Genomic DNA, 15,994 nt, shown 5'->3' with positions numbered 1-15,994 from the left:
TATTTATTTGATTTACCCCAAATTTTGGTGTTCTGATTTAGTAATGTAATATACGTATGTATGTTCTACCACATTTAATTTATAATTCAAAGAAGAAGCATTATTATAGCAGAATCAGGAATATTTTTTAAAACTTGGATAGGATACTGTGAATACCAGGTAATGTGTTTGCCCCTATTTTTCAATGTATTATTCAATTCCCAAACTTAAAATAATGATTAAATAGAAATTGGACTAGCACAGACCTGAGAGTCAATATGTGAAAATCTTCGTGTATTCTTGCTAACATCCGTAAGTTCCATTCGTTTCTTACTTTTAAATTTAGTTTCTTCCCTTGTTTCTATTGTTTCGAAAGTTTATCTCAAGCCCACATTTGAATTTTTTATATTTGTTTTATGAATTGGTTTAGCCTGAAAAAATAAGCAATTACTTTACTTTTTTGTTTAATTTTTTTTATTTTCGTGCTTTTTATTCCGCACTCTTAAGATTAGTAAAACGTGCTTTATTTGGCGAGTTGAAATTTTTTCTTTTTTTCTCCGTAGAAGTGAAAGTGCCGATTTCAATGAATTACCTAGTTTAAATTGAATCCAAAACCTTTTATAAAAAAAATTGACCACGGAAATGGCTGCGTTTATCCCTGTTTGGTGTGATTTTCCACAGATCAACGCTTGATTGATCATCTAAGAAGGTCCATAAGGGCCAGTACCGAAAGTTATATTTATAGCTATATTTTTCTTATGTACTTACTACCGACTTTTATATTTACCTATTCTCGAATATACTTCAACGAAGTATTGCTACTTTCTAAGCTGAATCCAGTAAAGCGTAAAAGATCTATTCTATTGTTATACCTTTGGGTTCAGGTTCGTGCCATGAATACAGAAGTGAATAATGTGTAAGTGTGAGTTTGCCCATGGGTATGCTTAACCTAAACGGTAACACATATGAACTATTTCTACAAATAACCCTAAGCTTTTTTGATTTCTTTTACTTTATTGCACTTCTTCTACCACCATGAAGACTGTCTGGTTTGTATTAGAGATCTGACGTTACTGTAATTGTTGATGATGATGAGATTGGTGAAAGTACGTACTTAATGAATTTCTGAATATATTTTTAACAGAAATGCATTTCTGAAGATGTGCAATAAAAACAGAAAGGACTTTAGAAGTGGAAACTGAAGAGAAATTACGAAGATGAAGGACAAATCTTCCGATGGCTGTAGAAGCTATAAAAACTAAAGTAGGAACGAACAGGCTTAAAGGATTAAAAACGGAAGGATATTCAGGATAGCCCTGCAATGTGTAGCAGAAAGAAAGAGGAGGACCAAATAACGGGTGAGATTTGACAGAATATCTTTGTTCGAGGCCTAAAAGGAGATTCTTTCTAAAGAATAGAAATCACTCAGAATAGGTGAATACGAAGATTCATTCTTTGCTGCAGACATTCGGCAAACTGCAAACCTTGGTAACATGTCTTTCAGAATTTCCAAGATTTGATCCGATGTCACTGATATACCCGTAGTTTGGTTTTGCAAGCTTGTGCTACCAATTTCCAAAAAAAAATGAGAAAGCGACTACGAAATCAAACGTGATTCTTATGTTGAATTATTCGAAATAGAAAGTAAGTCTCTTGAATATTTTTTTTTTTTAAATCGATGCGCCATTAACTAACGCGGAATTCCAAAACTCCTCTATTTCTTCTTTGTCGATTTCTTCCCGCAGAAACTCATTTTTAGGATCCTGGGATCCGAAATTATATAATGGCCTCAGTCTGCTATTAAAGGCCCACCATTGTAATTTTACCTTGTCCACAGTATTCATTAGATGCGCTCAAGAAAAAAAAAACCTTTACATTTGTAATACAGTTAATAGCTTCAGAGAACGCTTAGAATTCAAATGACAATTAATAAATCTCAGAAGGTCGCTGAAATAGATCTGAACGGAAGTTTCTCTCACAAGGTCAGATCTGTGTGGTCTGCTCTTGACTTCCACCAGCAATCTCATTCTTGTATCTGAAGGTAAACTTTGATGTTTTTTAATTAATTCTTTATATGAGCGTGGTTTATGTAGGGAATTGCAACAAAATATCTTGTTCCAATTAAGCGCAAGATAAATGATTTAAAATATAAGTTGGTAACGAGAATGAATAAGTGATTGTCTTGCATCTTATTTATATGAATAATGACCTTGGTTTTTGTTTTTTTTAGTTGAATGAACTATGAACATAAGTAGCACAATAGCATTGATTATTGCACTTTGATCACTATAATGATTACTTGACAATTACTCTTCAGTATGTAACCTGAGTTTAATCGAGTTATGACCAGCTTTGTGCTTTGACATGCTGCAAATTATTGGTTTACAAATTTCAGGGAAGCAATTCAAAATTTTATCCTTGAAAGAGAGGCAAGGTCATGGTTGTATATCAGGTATATACTTTGATTCAACTGTTTCAAGACAAGCCGTAGAAGCCGATCCTCGAAAAAGCACTATAAAACTTAGGAGTGACTCATAAATATGCATTTCCTGCAAAGTATGCGACATACCCATACAAATAAATCTCAGCTAAAGACATAAGGTTTGAAGTGTGTTAAACTCTACTTGAAAATCTAAGTTTTATATTTATAAATACTTTTTGACGGTTCAACCCTTATACAACTGCCTACCGGACAGTTTTAATACTGTTATTTGCGATAAATACTAGGAGTAGTGAACATCCCAAACATTCAAAGTCCCTTCCAGTTGGCACTTCTGTACCAGGAAGGGAAAAAGTTTGTATAGGGAAAATGTTTCAGAATAAGGAACTCCATACAGCATAGTTGTATAGATTTAAAACATCAGACTGCCTCAGAAATCATTGGAGGTGGAATTTGAACTTGGTTGTTTTTATGAAATACATAAATTATCAGAATAAATTAATAATAATAAAAAAAAATAATCGACTTTTATAAATAAGCTAATTCATTGTCACTCTAGCTAATCCGATAAATACGTAAAATTTCTTACATGGCCTTTATTTATATTGATTTATGTGATAAATTATTGTATCTAATTAAATAATTTATTTTCTAGATTTTTTTCTTCTAATTCTGAATACATTTTTTATTAATTTAACTGGTAAAAGAAGTGTTGGCAAGTAAAACTGGAAATATTTAGGGCAATAAACGTGAGCCATTGAGCTTTAGAAAATAGCAGTGCACTCTGTTAACAGCTTGCAGAACTACTAAACTCACCACAAGTAATATTACTATTTTTTTTTCTTTTTGTTGCAAATATTAATCTTAAAATAGAATTAAATAAAAGTATTGCCTAAATTCATTAAATGAAATAGTTTAGTGTTATTAAAGTTATATGATACATAGATTTATTATTTTAAACAAAAGTAGGTTCATTATTAAATTTCTTAAAAGTTTATTTTATTTTTTCCAGATTAAAATGTGTTTTGCATTCTCAGAAGTTGTAATTATCGTAATAAGAGAAAGTTCAACCATTCGAATAAATAACCTACCTTATAATTAACCACCATTGTTCTACAGTATAAAAGATTGAAATGGGAGAGATAGTTATGAAAGAAAAATAGATTTATTCTATTCCACGAAGTGTATATAATAAAAACACATCTTGTTTTGTTTAAAGGTACTATTTAATTTATTTTATCGAATCTATCTAGTTTGTGTTAAAAATTGTTTAAATGTTTTAATAAGCTATAAAAATCCTGAACATAACTCGATCCATTTAAGTTTGTGTTTAAACTATTCTTTTGAGTATAAAGAAAATAAATACAAAACAGTGATTTTGCTGTAAATGAAAACTACTTACTAGGTATTAGACCGTGTACTTACTTAATGTTATCTATATATATTTATTCATTCCATCGTCCGATTTCCTTTTATTATGTAGGTTTATTAAGTTGGTCGTTTTGCAAGTTTAATCAGACTCTTAAGAGAAGATTAGCAGCCTAGAGCTTTACCGACATCAAAGTTTTTTTGTTAATACCTACCTCTTTAAAAAAATAACAACCTATGCCCCTTAGCGAGATAAAAAAAAACTAATTTTGAACTGCTCATTAGTTGTATGAAGGAGGGGTTTTCAGCTCTCTCTTTCTATTTCATCCATCTCTTTCTGTTATTCATGTCAACATTGTTGGAAGTATTTTTTCAGTAGGTCCGTATTTCTGAGCATAAATTGCTGTTCAATTAATTTTTGCCTGACGCATCTTCTTCATGACCTTGGTATTCTATGAATTCAGTATTTTAAAAGAAAAACTATGATTTTAGCTGCTTATTAAAGTATTATAAATTTCATGCAGTTCGGCTAACATTAAGGAGTAGTGGTTAAATTCTAGTTTTCTTTTTTTTTAAAGGTTATTTCTTTCTTTCTCTAAGTTTTCGAATGTAACCTTTTATTAAGTAATGTGAGTTATTCATTGTTTCCTCTTATTTCCAAGAAATTCTTTTTTAAGTCTTATTTATAGTGATAAGTGTAAAATAGAAATACTGAAAAATATTTTGTTTTTGCAAAGAAAGGTGAGGACGGGGTCCTTTTGTCTTTTTTGCTTAGTTTGTAACGACTAATGAAAGTCTGTACTTGTCTTTAGCTTTTGCATTGTAGTCTAAGATTGTCTTTTGAGATTTTTTTTTTTTTAAATTTCTGGTATCTGTCTAGAAGCACCTCAGAAAAGAAGTATTGGTACTCTGGTTTTTATTAAATGTAAATTTTCCAACGCTTTGCACCATGTTCCTAATTTAGCTTTGGTTGATTTCGATAGCGGCGAATCTTAATTGGAATTCGAATGTGTTTGAAGTACACGGATGCTAAACCCGATTTGATTCAAGTTGTTATCAGGAAAGACTTCCTGAGTAGCACTCTGCTCGGCTCCAAGTTGCTCGCTTTCATACTTTTAATATATCATTCATTGGTATCTAAGACCAAGTCCCTGGGTACCACTCCTGTGACAAAAAAAAAAAAAACGTCATTTCCATTTTTAAGTCAAAGTCATCGGATAAACATTTGGACTTGCGAGATCAACTTGATCTATCAGATACAAATTGTGGCTTCAGTTATGTACTTCCGAATCTATGGTTCCTTGAGGTCACTTGATAACTTTAGCTTACATCCTTGCTAAATGTTAAGCTGAACAGTGGGGAAGTTTTAGTGATTAATTATTCAATTGAAAAAAATGAAAGTAAAGAAACCATTTATTAAAATCACATTTCGTGCTCAGAAACTTCTACCCATATTTTGAGAAATTTTCATTTTTAGTATTTATTATTATTATTATTATCATTATTATACAAACCACATCCTAGTAGATAAAAATAATAGAGTATGTGTTGCGGAAGAGACCCTTAAGCAAGTAAACGGTTAAAATGACTTAAAAATGATAGATGATTGCTGCAATACCGAGCTGGCAGAATGGGAGCCAGAATTTGGTTGGCTGGTTACTCTGCATCTCCCACACATTCACTCACAACGTAACACATACATTAACCATATACTAGCGCTTCCTGCAACTTCATAAAAGTGACGTATAGCGGAATTATCGGGCCCACTTTTATACCGCCGTCTAATGTCTGACTTTACATTATTATTCATAGCCGGCTATATGTACACTCATGAGTGTGTTTGTGCCCGTAGAAATACTCGATTGTAGTGTTGGTATCAGCGAAGTCTTTCCCTCCTGAGTCGTGGGATACCCCAGGGGAGGAAGTAGTGCGCCATTTTCATCCCCTTCCTCTTTCGATGAAAAAAAAAAAATATGGATCTCTTTACGTGAGAATACTTCGAATTGAGCTAAGTTTAGAATAGCCGTGAGAATAAAAGTGTAATTTAAATTGTGATTTTTGTGTTTATTAGCCATTCATTGTAGAAACGGACCTATAAGTCCTCCAGATAACTTGGGTATCTATTTTCTTGGTACTTAAGAGGTCTACACTTGTATAGTAATAACGGGTAGCAAATGATTTGCTAAAATTTCTAATTTTTGTGAAGTGAATGGCATTTGTAAAACTGTAAATTTCTTAAATTTTTTTTCCAGGGTTTTATTTTATTCATTTTTTCTCATTAAGATAGCAATAAGCTCTTTAAACGAAATATTAATGTTGGTAGTTATATGTTTTGCTTTTGAAAATTACTTTTATTGTGTAAACTATTTTAGGTTTCTCGGGAAATGAGGTTATCGGATTTCCTCTAATGGTCATTTTTGATGACCTATTTTACGGTTTTACCTATCTACATACTTGAACTGAACATTAAATATCTACTTTTTTTCTCCTCAGATTGAGTAAAGAGGAATGGTAAAAAACACAAAAATTCCTTACAGCAATTATTGATTTAAATAATTTTAATTTTGAAAAACGGGTTCAAATTCTCATTAAAGTTTTTTTTTTTTAAAAAAAAAAAAAAAAATTAGGGCTGAAATAACTGTAGACTTCGACTGTCATGGCCAGGAACGTTTTCAAAGGAAAACGATCCATTCTGTTGTAAATAATCTGCCTTGCTTGTTGAAATAGAGCTGTAAGAGAGCTTGCCCAGTGTACTTTGGGGCTAGCAAAGACATTAAACTGTTATTATAGGGTTGGTTTCACATACAAAGGAATGGCTTAAATTAACATTTGACGTTCTTTGTGTTTTTTTGTTTTTTAATGGCACAACCAATTGACGAAAATTAACACACACAAAAAAAGAATTGTTTTAATTTAAATTGTTTTATTGACTTAGTCCTGCGCCTTGAATCCTGCGGCAAGTTCAAATGTAGCGCGTTCTCCGCCCACCCACGGAGCTGGTTATGCACAGCCTTCCTCACAGCCGATAGAACTTCAAACTTAACTCAGCTGGTTTTTAATTCTTTCTTCTGTAGAAGTTTATTATTATTATTTTTTGAGATTCTTTTAAATATTTATTTAAATTCTATTTACTGATGTTAATCATTCTTTCTAAAAACCCTATTGTATTAAGAAACGTTGCGAGCAAGCCATGCGCATTAGATGTGCTAAAAAACCATTGATCGTGTTTATTAGGGTTTGAGTTTCTAACAACATTCACCAACTCCTTGATGGAATTACTCGCCTGGTATCTGGTAAACAAACTCGAGGCGGATTTTTCCTTAAAATGCATCTTTTAAGAGTGAGACTAAAAAAAAAACTCTTGTTTACTCTTCTTCCGTTTCTTTCTTTCTACATTTTTTTGTTTTATTTATGTCAATTTTTCTAAGCAAAGAGTTTGAAGAGTTGAAGGTGGAAAGAGAAAATAAACAAAAATAAGTTACAAGGATTGGTTCTCCAGCTCTGCTATTACGTATACATGTTGTTGGTTACACTCCCAAAGTTACATGATCTCCTGTACCTTTGTAAACAGGACAACTCTATCGGTTTGTTTACTGAGTAAACAAGTTTTGTTGTCTTAATAGCTCTGCAAAGTTACTGTGCTCCTGATCTGTGGTAAACAGGTTAGGCCTCTATTTTCAGGGCATATATCCCCCTTTTCCAGTATTTGGGAATGGAAATCGAGTAAAAATGTATCCCATTCCTATTATTTATTTTGTTTGTTGAGTTAGAAGGAACCCGAATTATTGTTATTAAACCCTTTGTTTACTCCCGTCACCCCTCGCCCAAACAAGAAGCTATTATGTAAACAGTTCTATTATTAGCTTTTCCTTTTGGGTTTACAATGTGCCTCTTGGTGCCAGCTAGGCTCCTGTCACCTGGTAAACAACTGTCTGTGGTATCCTCTAAACAAAAGTGCTCTTTACAGATAGCTTTTTAGCTCGAGGGAAGTTCCACTTGCCCAGAGAGGAAGTATTCGTGTTTACACACTTGAGTCAACAAACAAAAACCCTTATGGGCTTATGATCTCCTGCTACTTGGTAAACAAGTGAGACTCAGATTTTCTCAAGTTTTTTTCTCCACAAAGGGTTAAAAGCCCTTTAAAGGTATTTCTTGTTAATTAACAAAAAGAGGAACTATTGTACAAGCCCTAGGTAAATTAATGATTTATATATTAGAAAAAAAGTTCATTCACTTAACAGGTAACAACTTTTCTCTTGATTTTTTTATAAATTTATTATTTATTTTATAGTAATATCAATATCTAATTGTAAATGCAATTATACTTATGTGTATCTATTTTAAAGAACGATAAAGTAGCAACAGTATCCTCATCTATTCGTGGACAGCTAAGTTGTTTGTTTACAACACAGGCCCCACAGCCAAGGGATTGTTGTTTACATTTAATCAGGCTTGTAGTTACGTCCAAGAGCTGGATGTTTGTTTAGAGAGTTGTATCGTCTGGGGGTGGTAGTTGGTGGTAAGTTGCCACCTCCAACCGGGTAAATACCACCCCCAAACACAACAACAACATTCTAGCCCACTCTGGTGGGACCTCTCAGTTATAAGTTTTGTTCAGAATGGCAAACTCTGCTAGTCACAGTCTGTTTGTAGCCTTGGTTTTCGGTTTGTTTAATTAATCAAAGACCATTCAATGCTTTATGTTTCTAAGAATTCAAAATTAGGATTTTTGTATCATATTTACTTCTGTAGATACTACTCAAAAAAAAAAGAGAAAATAGAATTATATTTTATCAAAAATTTTGAAATCTAAGTTTTTACTGGTAATATATTAAAGAGATAAGATTTTCAGAAAATGTTTATATATTATACAACCTCTTTTTATGATTCCGTCCGCGCTACACTTGCTGACTCAAAAACCTCTACACCAGACTGATTAATCCTTGTTTTGTTGATGCTGAACCGGAAAGGGACACAATAAACACGCATGCTACCACGGATATAATCAGCTGTTTAGCATTAGTGGATAAAATCTTAAGATGTTATCCACCACATTTTCAATGATATAACCCCCCCGCATGTACAAAGAAGTTCTCAAGAAACGTAAGTTTAATTTCTTTGATTAACCTCATAGTAATAACAGCATATATATATATATATAATATGCCTCTGAAAGAGGTCACTATTTACATTATGGTTGGAAGGGCTTCAGGCTATACATCCCTTCGTCCTGTAACACTCTTCACTCCATCATAGAATTAGATTCAACGTTGTGTTCACCAATGGCACTTTTTAACGACTTTTCTTAACTGCTTTTCTCGTTACATCACCTAATGTCTGTTAAATAACTTACTAAATATCCTGTAAAAGAACACTTAAAACCTTTTTTTGTCTCTCAGATTTCTCTTTCGCGTAAACTCTTACTTTTATATTAAAGGTATTCTGAAGAAAAATTGTTGTGTGCACAAAACCTTAATTACTCAAACAATAAAATGATTTTGCTTGAATTAAAATAATAACTTAAAACTAATTCTTACAAGTTTCTTTATTAAAATACCATATTCTTCACATAACTTTGAATTGAAAATATTTAGTGTACATAATGAGAGCTCACAAATATACTTTTAAACCCCAGACTTCCCTAGAGTTTTCTCGCTGTTTGAACACAAAACTGAAAACACTAAAACCAATTTCAACCTTTTCACATGAAAGGCTATGAAATAAATAATGATAATAATAATATTTGTCATTTTTGAATTCAGATTCCTTGAAAAACTTTTATTTTTTATTTAATTATTTTTTCGCATATTTGCTCGAAAAAATATATAGAGAGATTGGCATTGTTTGTTTGGTAAAACAATGTTGATTTTCTTTAGATTTCTGTACTAATCTTGGAACACTGTCTGAAAGTATGTGCAATTTATAAATAGTAAGTATCCCAACAAATTGTAATGCAATCACAATCAGGGTATATGAAAGGAGATGCACTATAAAACCAATGAAATTGATTTTTTTATTTTATTAGAAATTGATTCTTTTTAGCCATTCAAAATTCATTATATCTAATTTTACTATAAAATAAGTTTTGTTTAACTGAATATGTTGTCGTTCAAATTTTATGGTGCCTATTTTCAATCCTTTTGTACTAAAAAAAAAATAAATAAATAAATCGAAACCTTTTCTGTTCTTAATCTTCTGGATACTACCTTGATACACACACCATACACGTCTAGAACGTCTAGAAGAACATCCGAAAGGATAGATGTGGCTAGTGAGGCCGGCAGTCACAGTAACAAGAATCTCAGATTATTTTTCTAAACTGTGGTAACTCTAGCAATACAATATTATCAGCTCTTACCATTGCAGAATTAGTTTATCCTTTTTCATTTAAATAAATAGAAAGAAGGGATCCAATAATTAAAATTTAACACTTATAGTTCAATTGCAATGATCGTCCTATTTGATGCATTACAGTCTATTTTATAAATTTGTTACCATTTTATTTATAAAATTTATATGAAAAAAAGTTTAAATTTATTGGAACTTTAGTTCATCTACATTATTTCTATACCCAATATTTTTGTTTGCTTTGTTATTGCAGCAAGAATAATGCAAATCTCTACTCTAGCATTCGAACATCTTTCTCTTTTTATTGATATAAATAACATTAACAATTATTGTACTCTTAACTTCTCAAATTCATTATTAATTGGCCCAAGAACAATTCAAAATTACTCCCTAGCACACAGATCTTTTTCTTTAAAAAAAAGCCAACAGTTCAAATAATCTAAATTTACTACAATTCTATTCTTAACTTTAAAATTTATTAGCATTTAATTAATCAAATTAAACATTTATTTGATGTGAGTTCACTTGCTGTTGAGAAGAGGTAGGATAATATCTTATTTTTTGCAGTCAAATTAATGTTCTTCTTTTTTTCATGCAATTTCAATAAAATGTAGTTTGATTTTGATTTATTAAATAGTTGAACATGGTAGAGAATGTTTACTTGCATACTTACGTGTGTATGGCGTGACTTCCACTTCCACCAGATTGTTAAATTACGTACTCGTATTTACGAGGAAAAACTTCATAGAAATAGTTTCTAGAATTACCTATTAGAATCACTTCCATATAAATAGTTCATCGCTCTCTTTTCATTTAAATGAATCTAATGAAGCAAGAAAAGAAAAATAGTAATTAATTTGGATTCTCGTTTCAATATTTTGTTAACCTACAATTTAATGAAAAAATATTAAATTTAGCCCATACTTTTAAATAAGAAATGAAGCTTTAGAACAAATACAAACATTCAATTTTTATATCTTTAAATTTTCAGTAAAATGAAATCTCTCTTTCAATTACTGAATTATTTCTTTTTAAACTGAACCTATTTCTACACATATTTGAAAAAGAATTGATTTGAAACAGAAAATGTCAATTTGAAAGAAAATAAAGGTATGTAATGGACATTTGATTTTTATTTCTTTATAAGGTAAATACATCAAATAATCTAGCAGAGAAATCATTAAGCTTTTTCTATACTGAAGGCTGAAGCAATAATTCATTTTATGAATTCACTAGAATCCCATAATATTGTGCTACTGTCACACTTAAAACAATTACTGCATCTTGAATGTAAGGTGTACTACACCTTGAAGGAGTAAAACTAATAATAATGATTTCTGTAGTTTAAAAAAGGTATTCTTTTATTTTTCATGTATTCATTTTAAGATTCACGATGCAAAACTTAACTCTTAATACACATCGATAAGAAAAAGTTAAAACAAGCCAGTTTCATACTTTGATACGTATGTATATGAATATTACGAAATATAAAGAAATTAGTAAGTTTGTTTTATAAAACTTTTAGTTCAATAGGTTTTTAAATATTTTATATAATTTTTTAATTTATTAAAAAAAAGTTTATAAATAATTAATAAAAAAGGAATTAATATATTTATTTTACCTTTTAATCACTTAATTAATACTAACAAATTAAAATTAAAACAAAAATAATAAATATTTTGGATCTCTTAAATAATTAAGACTTTACTTCTTTCAAAATAATAAAGAAAATAAGAAGAAATAAAAAGGAAAACCTAAATAGAAGGTTTTGAAAAAATGTTAGTACAAACAGTGATTGTAACGCTTCCTGGAAGAGACAGCATGAACTACAGTTGATTTGTTTTCAATTTTCTTTCGTTTCTTTTAATTACTCTTTCTCAATGTTTTTTTTAAATAAGTCATTATGGCAGTTAGATGGCATTAGGTAAGTGTTAATTAATGATACCGGAAGTGAGCTGAAAGAAATAGTTTTCAGTTGAGAAAAAAGGAAAAAATGCATTTTCCTTGTTGAGTGTGCAAAAATACATTCTGGCTATATAGCCAAGTAAAATTCGCAGGGTGGGAGGGTGGGGCGATTAAACTTTTATTATATGTATGGTTTCTCACAATTATTCAATGATTTCATGTTAGAGATTTGGCCCTAGAATGTAGTATTATTGCTTTCATCTCATAAAAGAATGAATTATTTTTATTTTATATATGGTTTCTCACAATTTTCAATATCATGTTTGATTGAGATGTTGCAATAGGATGTAGTTTATTGCTGTCATCTCTTAAATGATACTAATTTGATGTAGTGTTCATGTGTATATAAATACTTCCAATGTTAGACGAAGTATTTGGAGTGACGAGCGACAAAGCGATCTTCCCCCTAGCATCATTTAAGTCGTACTGAACAGAATTATTTTCGTTGACATAGAGGTTTAGGAGTGCTGTCTGGTGGCATTTTCTGGGACTATTTTTTTGAAATATTCTTGTAAAGGACGCTCTCAAGTGGTTAATTTTGAAACTATAATTTGCATGTCCAGGAAGTGCTGTTACCTGGTGGTCATTTTATGAACTAATTATTTTCATATAATTAATATTCAGTAAACTACGCTCTCTAATGGCAAATTTTGGAACTATCGTAAAAAAATTGCTTTTTAATTAGATCATGTTAAGTAACAGGAACTTTCAAACTTATTTTCTCTAATTTTTTGTTTTTTTTTATTAAAGTATACTCTGTTTATTATTATTTACTGTTTTTACCTCTTTTTTCTCTCGAACTCTTCAATGAAATAACTATTACAGGACTAACTTATTGAAATTGTATATTTTGTTTAATTTAAAATATAATAATAATATTTTAGGAAACTAATAAAGAATAGGTAAAATTAACAAGTAAATTACATTAAACTGAGACGACATCACAAGAAATTTTAGTTTACAAACAACTTCCTTGCAAATCTATTGTATTAAATGTATTGTTTACTGCTATATACAAATATTTTTAGGGTAAGAGCCTTGAAACTCACGAAGCTTTTACAATGTAGTAAGGCGTGTTAATGTATTCATAAAGTTTCCTTTGTTCAGGTTGGTGTAAACTTTGATGACTTGAATGTAAGGTTCAGAAGATCCAATCTTAGCGCTCTTATTTTCTAAACATTGAAAATTTTATCAGCTATAATATAAAATATGAAAAATTAATTTGTAAAGTACTGTTTAGTAGTTATTTCGTATGATTCACAGGTAGCCGTGTTCAAACAAATAGACTAACATCTTACATTGACGCCAGTTTCATGTACGGCTCAAATATGAGAGTGGCTGATTCATTAAGAACTTTACAAGGAGGTCTGCTGAAAACCTATCCTGCTTTTGATGATAAAAGGATGAAGCCACTCTTACCATTGAAAACTGTACAACCTGACGATGGCTGTTTCAGAGCTAATTCAGATGACTTTTGTTTTTTGGCAGGTAAAATTTTTCAGTTCAATTCTTTTATTAGTTCAGTTCACTAAAATTAAAAACTTTAAATTTTATTATGATTTTTTTACAAACTGATTTTTTAGGTGACAATCGTGTAAATGAACAACTTGGTTTAGGTGTGTTGCATACATTGGTTGTCAGAGAACACAATAGAATTGCTAAAGAATTGACAAGACTCAATCAAAAATGGGACGATGAGATTATATATCAAGTAATTTTGTTGAATATTTTTTAATAAAATTAACCTAAAAGTGAATAATATTAATCTAACTTTAAATCTATTAACCAAAATACCTCTAACTTTTTTGCAAGTAAAAAAACTTTCATTGAGAATGTCTTCTTAGCAATAATAGAAACAATCTGCGATTTGTTTGATGTACTCCCGCGCAAGCTCTTAAAGATTCCAATAAATTTGTAAATAAGCAGTGCTATGAATTAAAAAGGAAAGTGAAAAATGATTTGTGAACCTGTAGAAATATAATTAATAACATAATTGTTACATTCAAATTAATGATATATGTATACTGTATAAGCCCTTATTTTTAAGACAAATTTGCACTGAGCAGAAGGCTGATGATCAGCTTGCCTAAATATAAGTACTCTTCCCTTAGTTTTAAACAGTTGCAGAAGTTCGGTCAACTTCTCAAAGCCTAGTTGTTGTTGTTTACCGTCTTGAAGAGCTAATGAAGAATGCTGACTTTTTTGATGTTTTTAAAACAATTATAATTAAGTAACTAGTTTGTTATCGTCTTAATTTGAGAACAAAATAAAATGTATTAAAACCGTATTCATTCCAAGTAAATTTTTAAAGTGCCTTATCAAAATGAGAGATATTTTAGTTATAAAAATACAATTATTTCTTGTAGGAGACAAGAAATATAATGGCAGCTATTGTACAGCATATCACTTATAATGAATTCTTACCTCAACTACTTGGTGAAGATGTTATTATCAAATATAATCTCAGTTTGCAGTCACGTTTTGGGAGAAACGTTTGTAATACCCAATTTACCAATTAATTATTTTGAATTATTTATAGTTATTCGCTATAAACTGTAATTAAAGTGTGCATATAAAAATAAAAGAAAATGTTGACATGTCCAATAACTTTCTAGGGTTTTTCTTACGATTACAATCCAAACGTCGACGCTACGGTTCCTTACGCTTTTGCGATGGCGGCGTACAGATTTGGCCATTCTCTGTTACCAGATAAAATGGAAAAAAGAAGTCCATCCCATCATCTTATAGGTAATAGCAAATATTTAAATATTAATTTTAAGTACAGAATAGCTTTTCGAATTAAATCTTATTCTTAAGTTAACCAAAAATGGATTTTTAAGTAAACTAACAAATACCTATGATTGTGTTGTAAATTGTGCTTACACATCTGTAGGCCTTTTAGTAATAGTTTCCAGTTGGATTTGAGTAGTTATTGTGTCTGTCGTTTATTAGTAAGAATAACACGAATCCTGCAGCAATGATTCGACCGTTTCCTTGCTTTTTTTTTCTAGTAATTTGATTTAGTGATTGAACTTGACCTTAAAATATGGAAATCTTATAACAACCTTTAAAAAAAAATCATCTTATATTCTCTAATTTGGCTTTGCAGGTGCAAGAAGCTTACGTGAAGTATTGCAACAGCCTTATGATTTATACAATCCTGGAACAATGGATGCTTATACACTGGGAATGATTAATCAATTATCCCAAGGGATGGACAGTGCGATTACGCAAGAGGTAAAATGTAGTTTAGAATCGTGTATTTAAGAGAGGAGAAAGCCCTACGATCTAAAGATTTTTGAAATCTCTAACATTTAATGATAATTGTTCCAATCAAATACTTGAAAATACTGGAGTTCTATTTGGCTTGTGTAAAGTTACCGAAAATCATAGTTAAAAATTAAAAATAGGAACTGTTGATGCATACAGAATATATTCATCTTGAATTGTACCACCTTATGTTGTATAGTAAATTTGCAAAAAATATTTAAATAAAGAAAACTGTAAAAGAATTGAATAATATAGCTCACCAAAGAATTAGAAAAAGTCCTTGTAAACCACAAATTTTGAAGTTTAATTTATTTGTTATTTTAATTGAAGATGGTATAAATATATAATGATTTTTAACTTATTTAAAGTGTTTTTCTTTTAAATTTATCAGGTAACAAATCATTTATTCGAAGAACCATCCCAATCTTCTGGAAGAGATCTAGCAGCCACTAACATTCAAAGAGGAAGAGAACACGGCCTACCTGGATATTTAGCCTACAGAAATTGGTGTGGTCTTGAGACTGTCTACTCTTGGGATGAACTATGGAAACTGTTACCTAATTCTACAATAAATTTGTATCGTAATATTTATAGGTAAATAAATATTCATTTTTACATTGTTTT

General features: G+C 30.5%; 1 protein-coding gene across 5 annotated transcripts in view; it reads left to right on the top strand.

The window, feature by feature from the left end:
• LOC141450743 (salivary peroxidase/catechol oxidase-like) overlaps positions 1-15,994 on the top strand; it is a 73,678-nt gene that overhangs the window by 56,024 nt on the left and 1,660 nt on the right. For all 5 annotated transcript variants that reach the window (XR_012456277.1, XM_074121478.1, XM_074121476.1 and 2 more), the window contains 6 exons: positions 13,364-13,588; positions 13,684-13,811; positions 14,467-14,592; positions 14,716-14,848; positions 15,210-15,337; positions 15,762-15,964. Coding sequence is in view for 4 of the 5 variants with exons in the window: in XM_074121478.1 (XP_073977579.1) it covers positions 13,364-13,588; positions 13,684-13,811; positions 14,467-14,592; positions 14,716-14,848; positions 15,210-15,337; positions 15,762-15,964 (943 nt within the window). In the remaining variant the exon portion in view is untranslated. The remainder of the gene's footprint in view (positions 1-13,363; positions 13,589-13,683; positions 13,812-14,466; positions 14,593-14,715; positions 14,849-15,209; positions 15,338-15,761; positions 15,965-15,994) is intronic.

This window comes from Rhodnius prolixus, unplaced genomic scaffold (assembly GCF_049639745.1).
Source record: "Rhodnius prolixus isolate KJV_2025 unplaced genomic scaffold, Rpr scaffold_8, whole genome shotgun sequence".
NCBI lineage: Eukaryota > Metazoa > Arthropoda > Insecta > Hemiptera > Reduviidae > Rhodnius > Rhodnius prolixus.
This window is presented reverse-complemented; position numbering and strand designations above follow the sequence as displayed.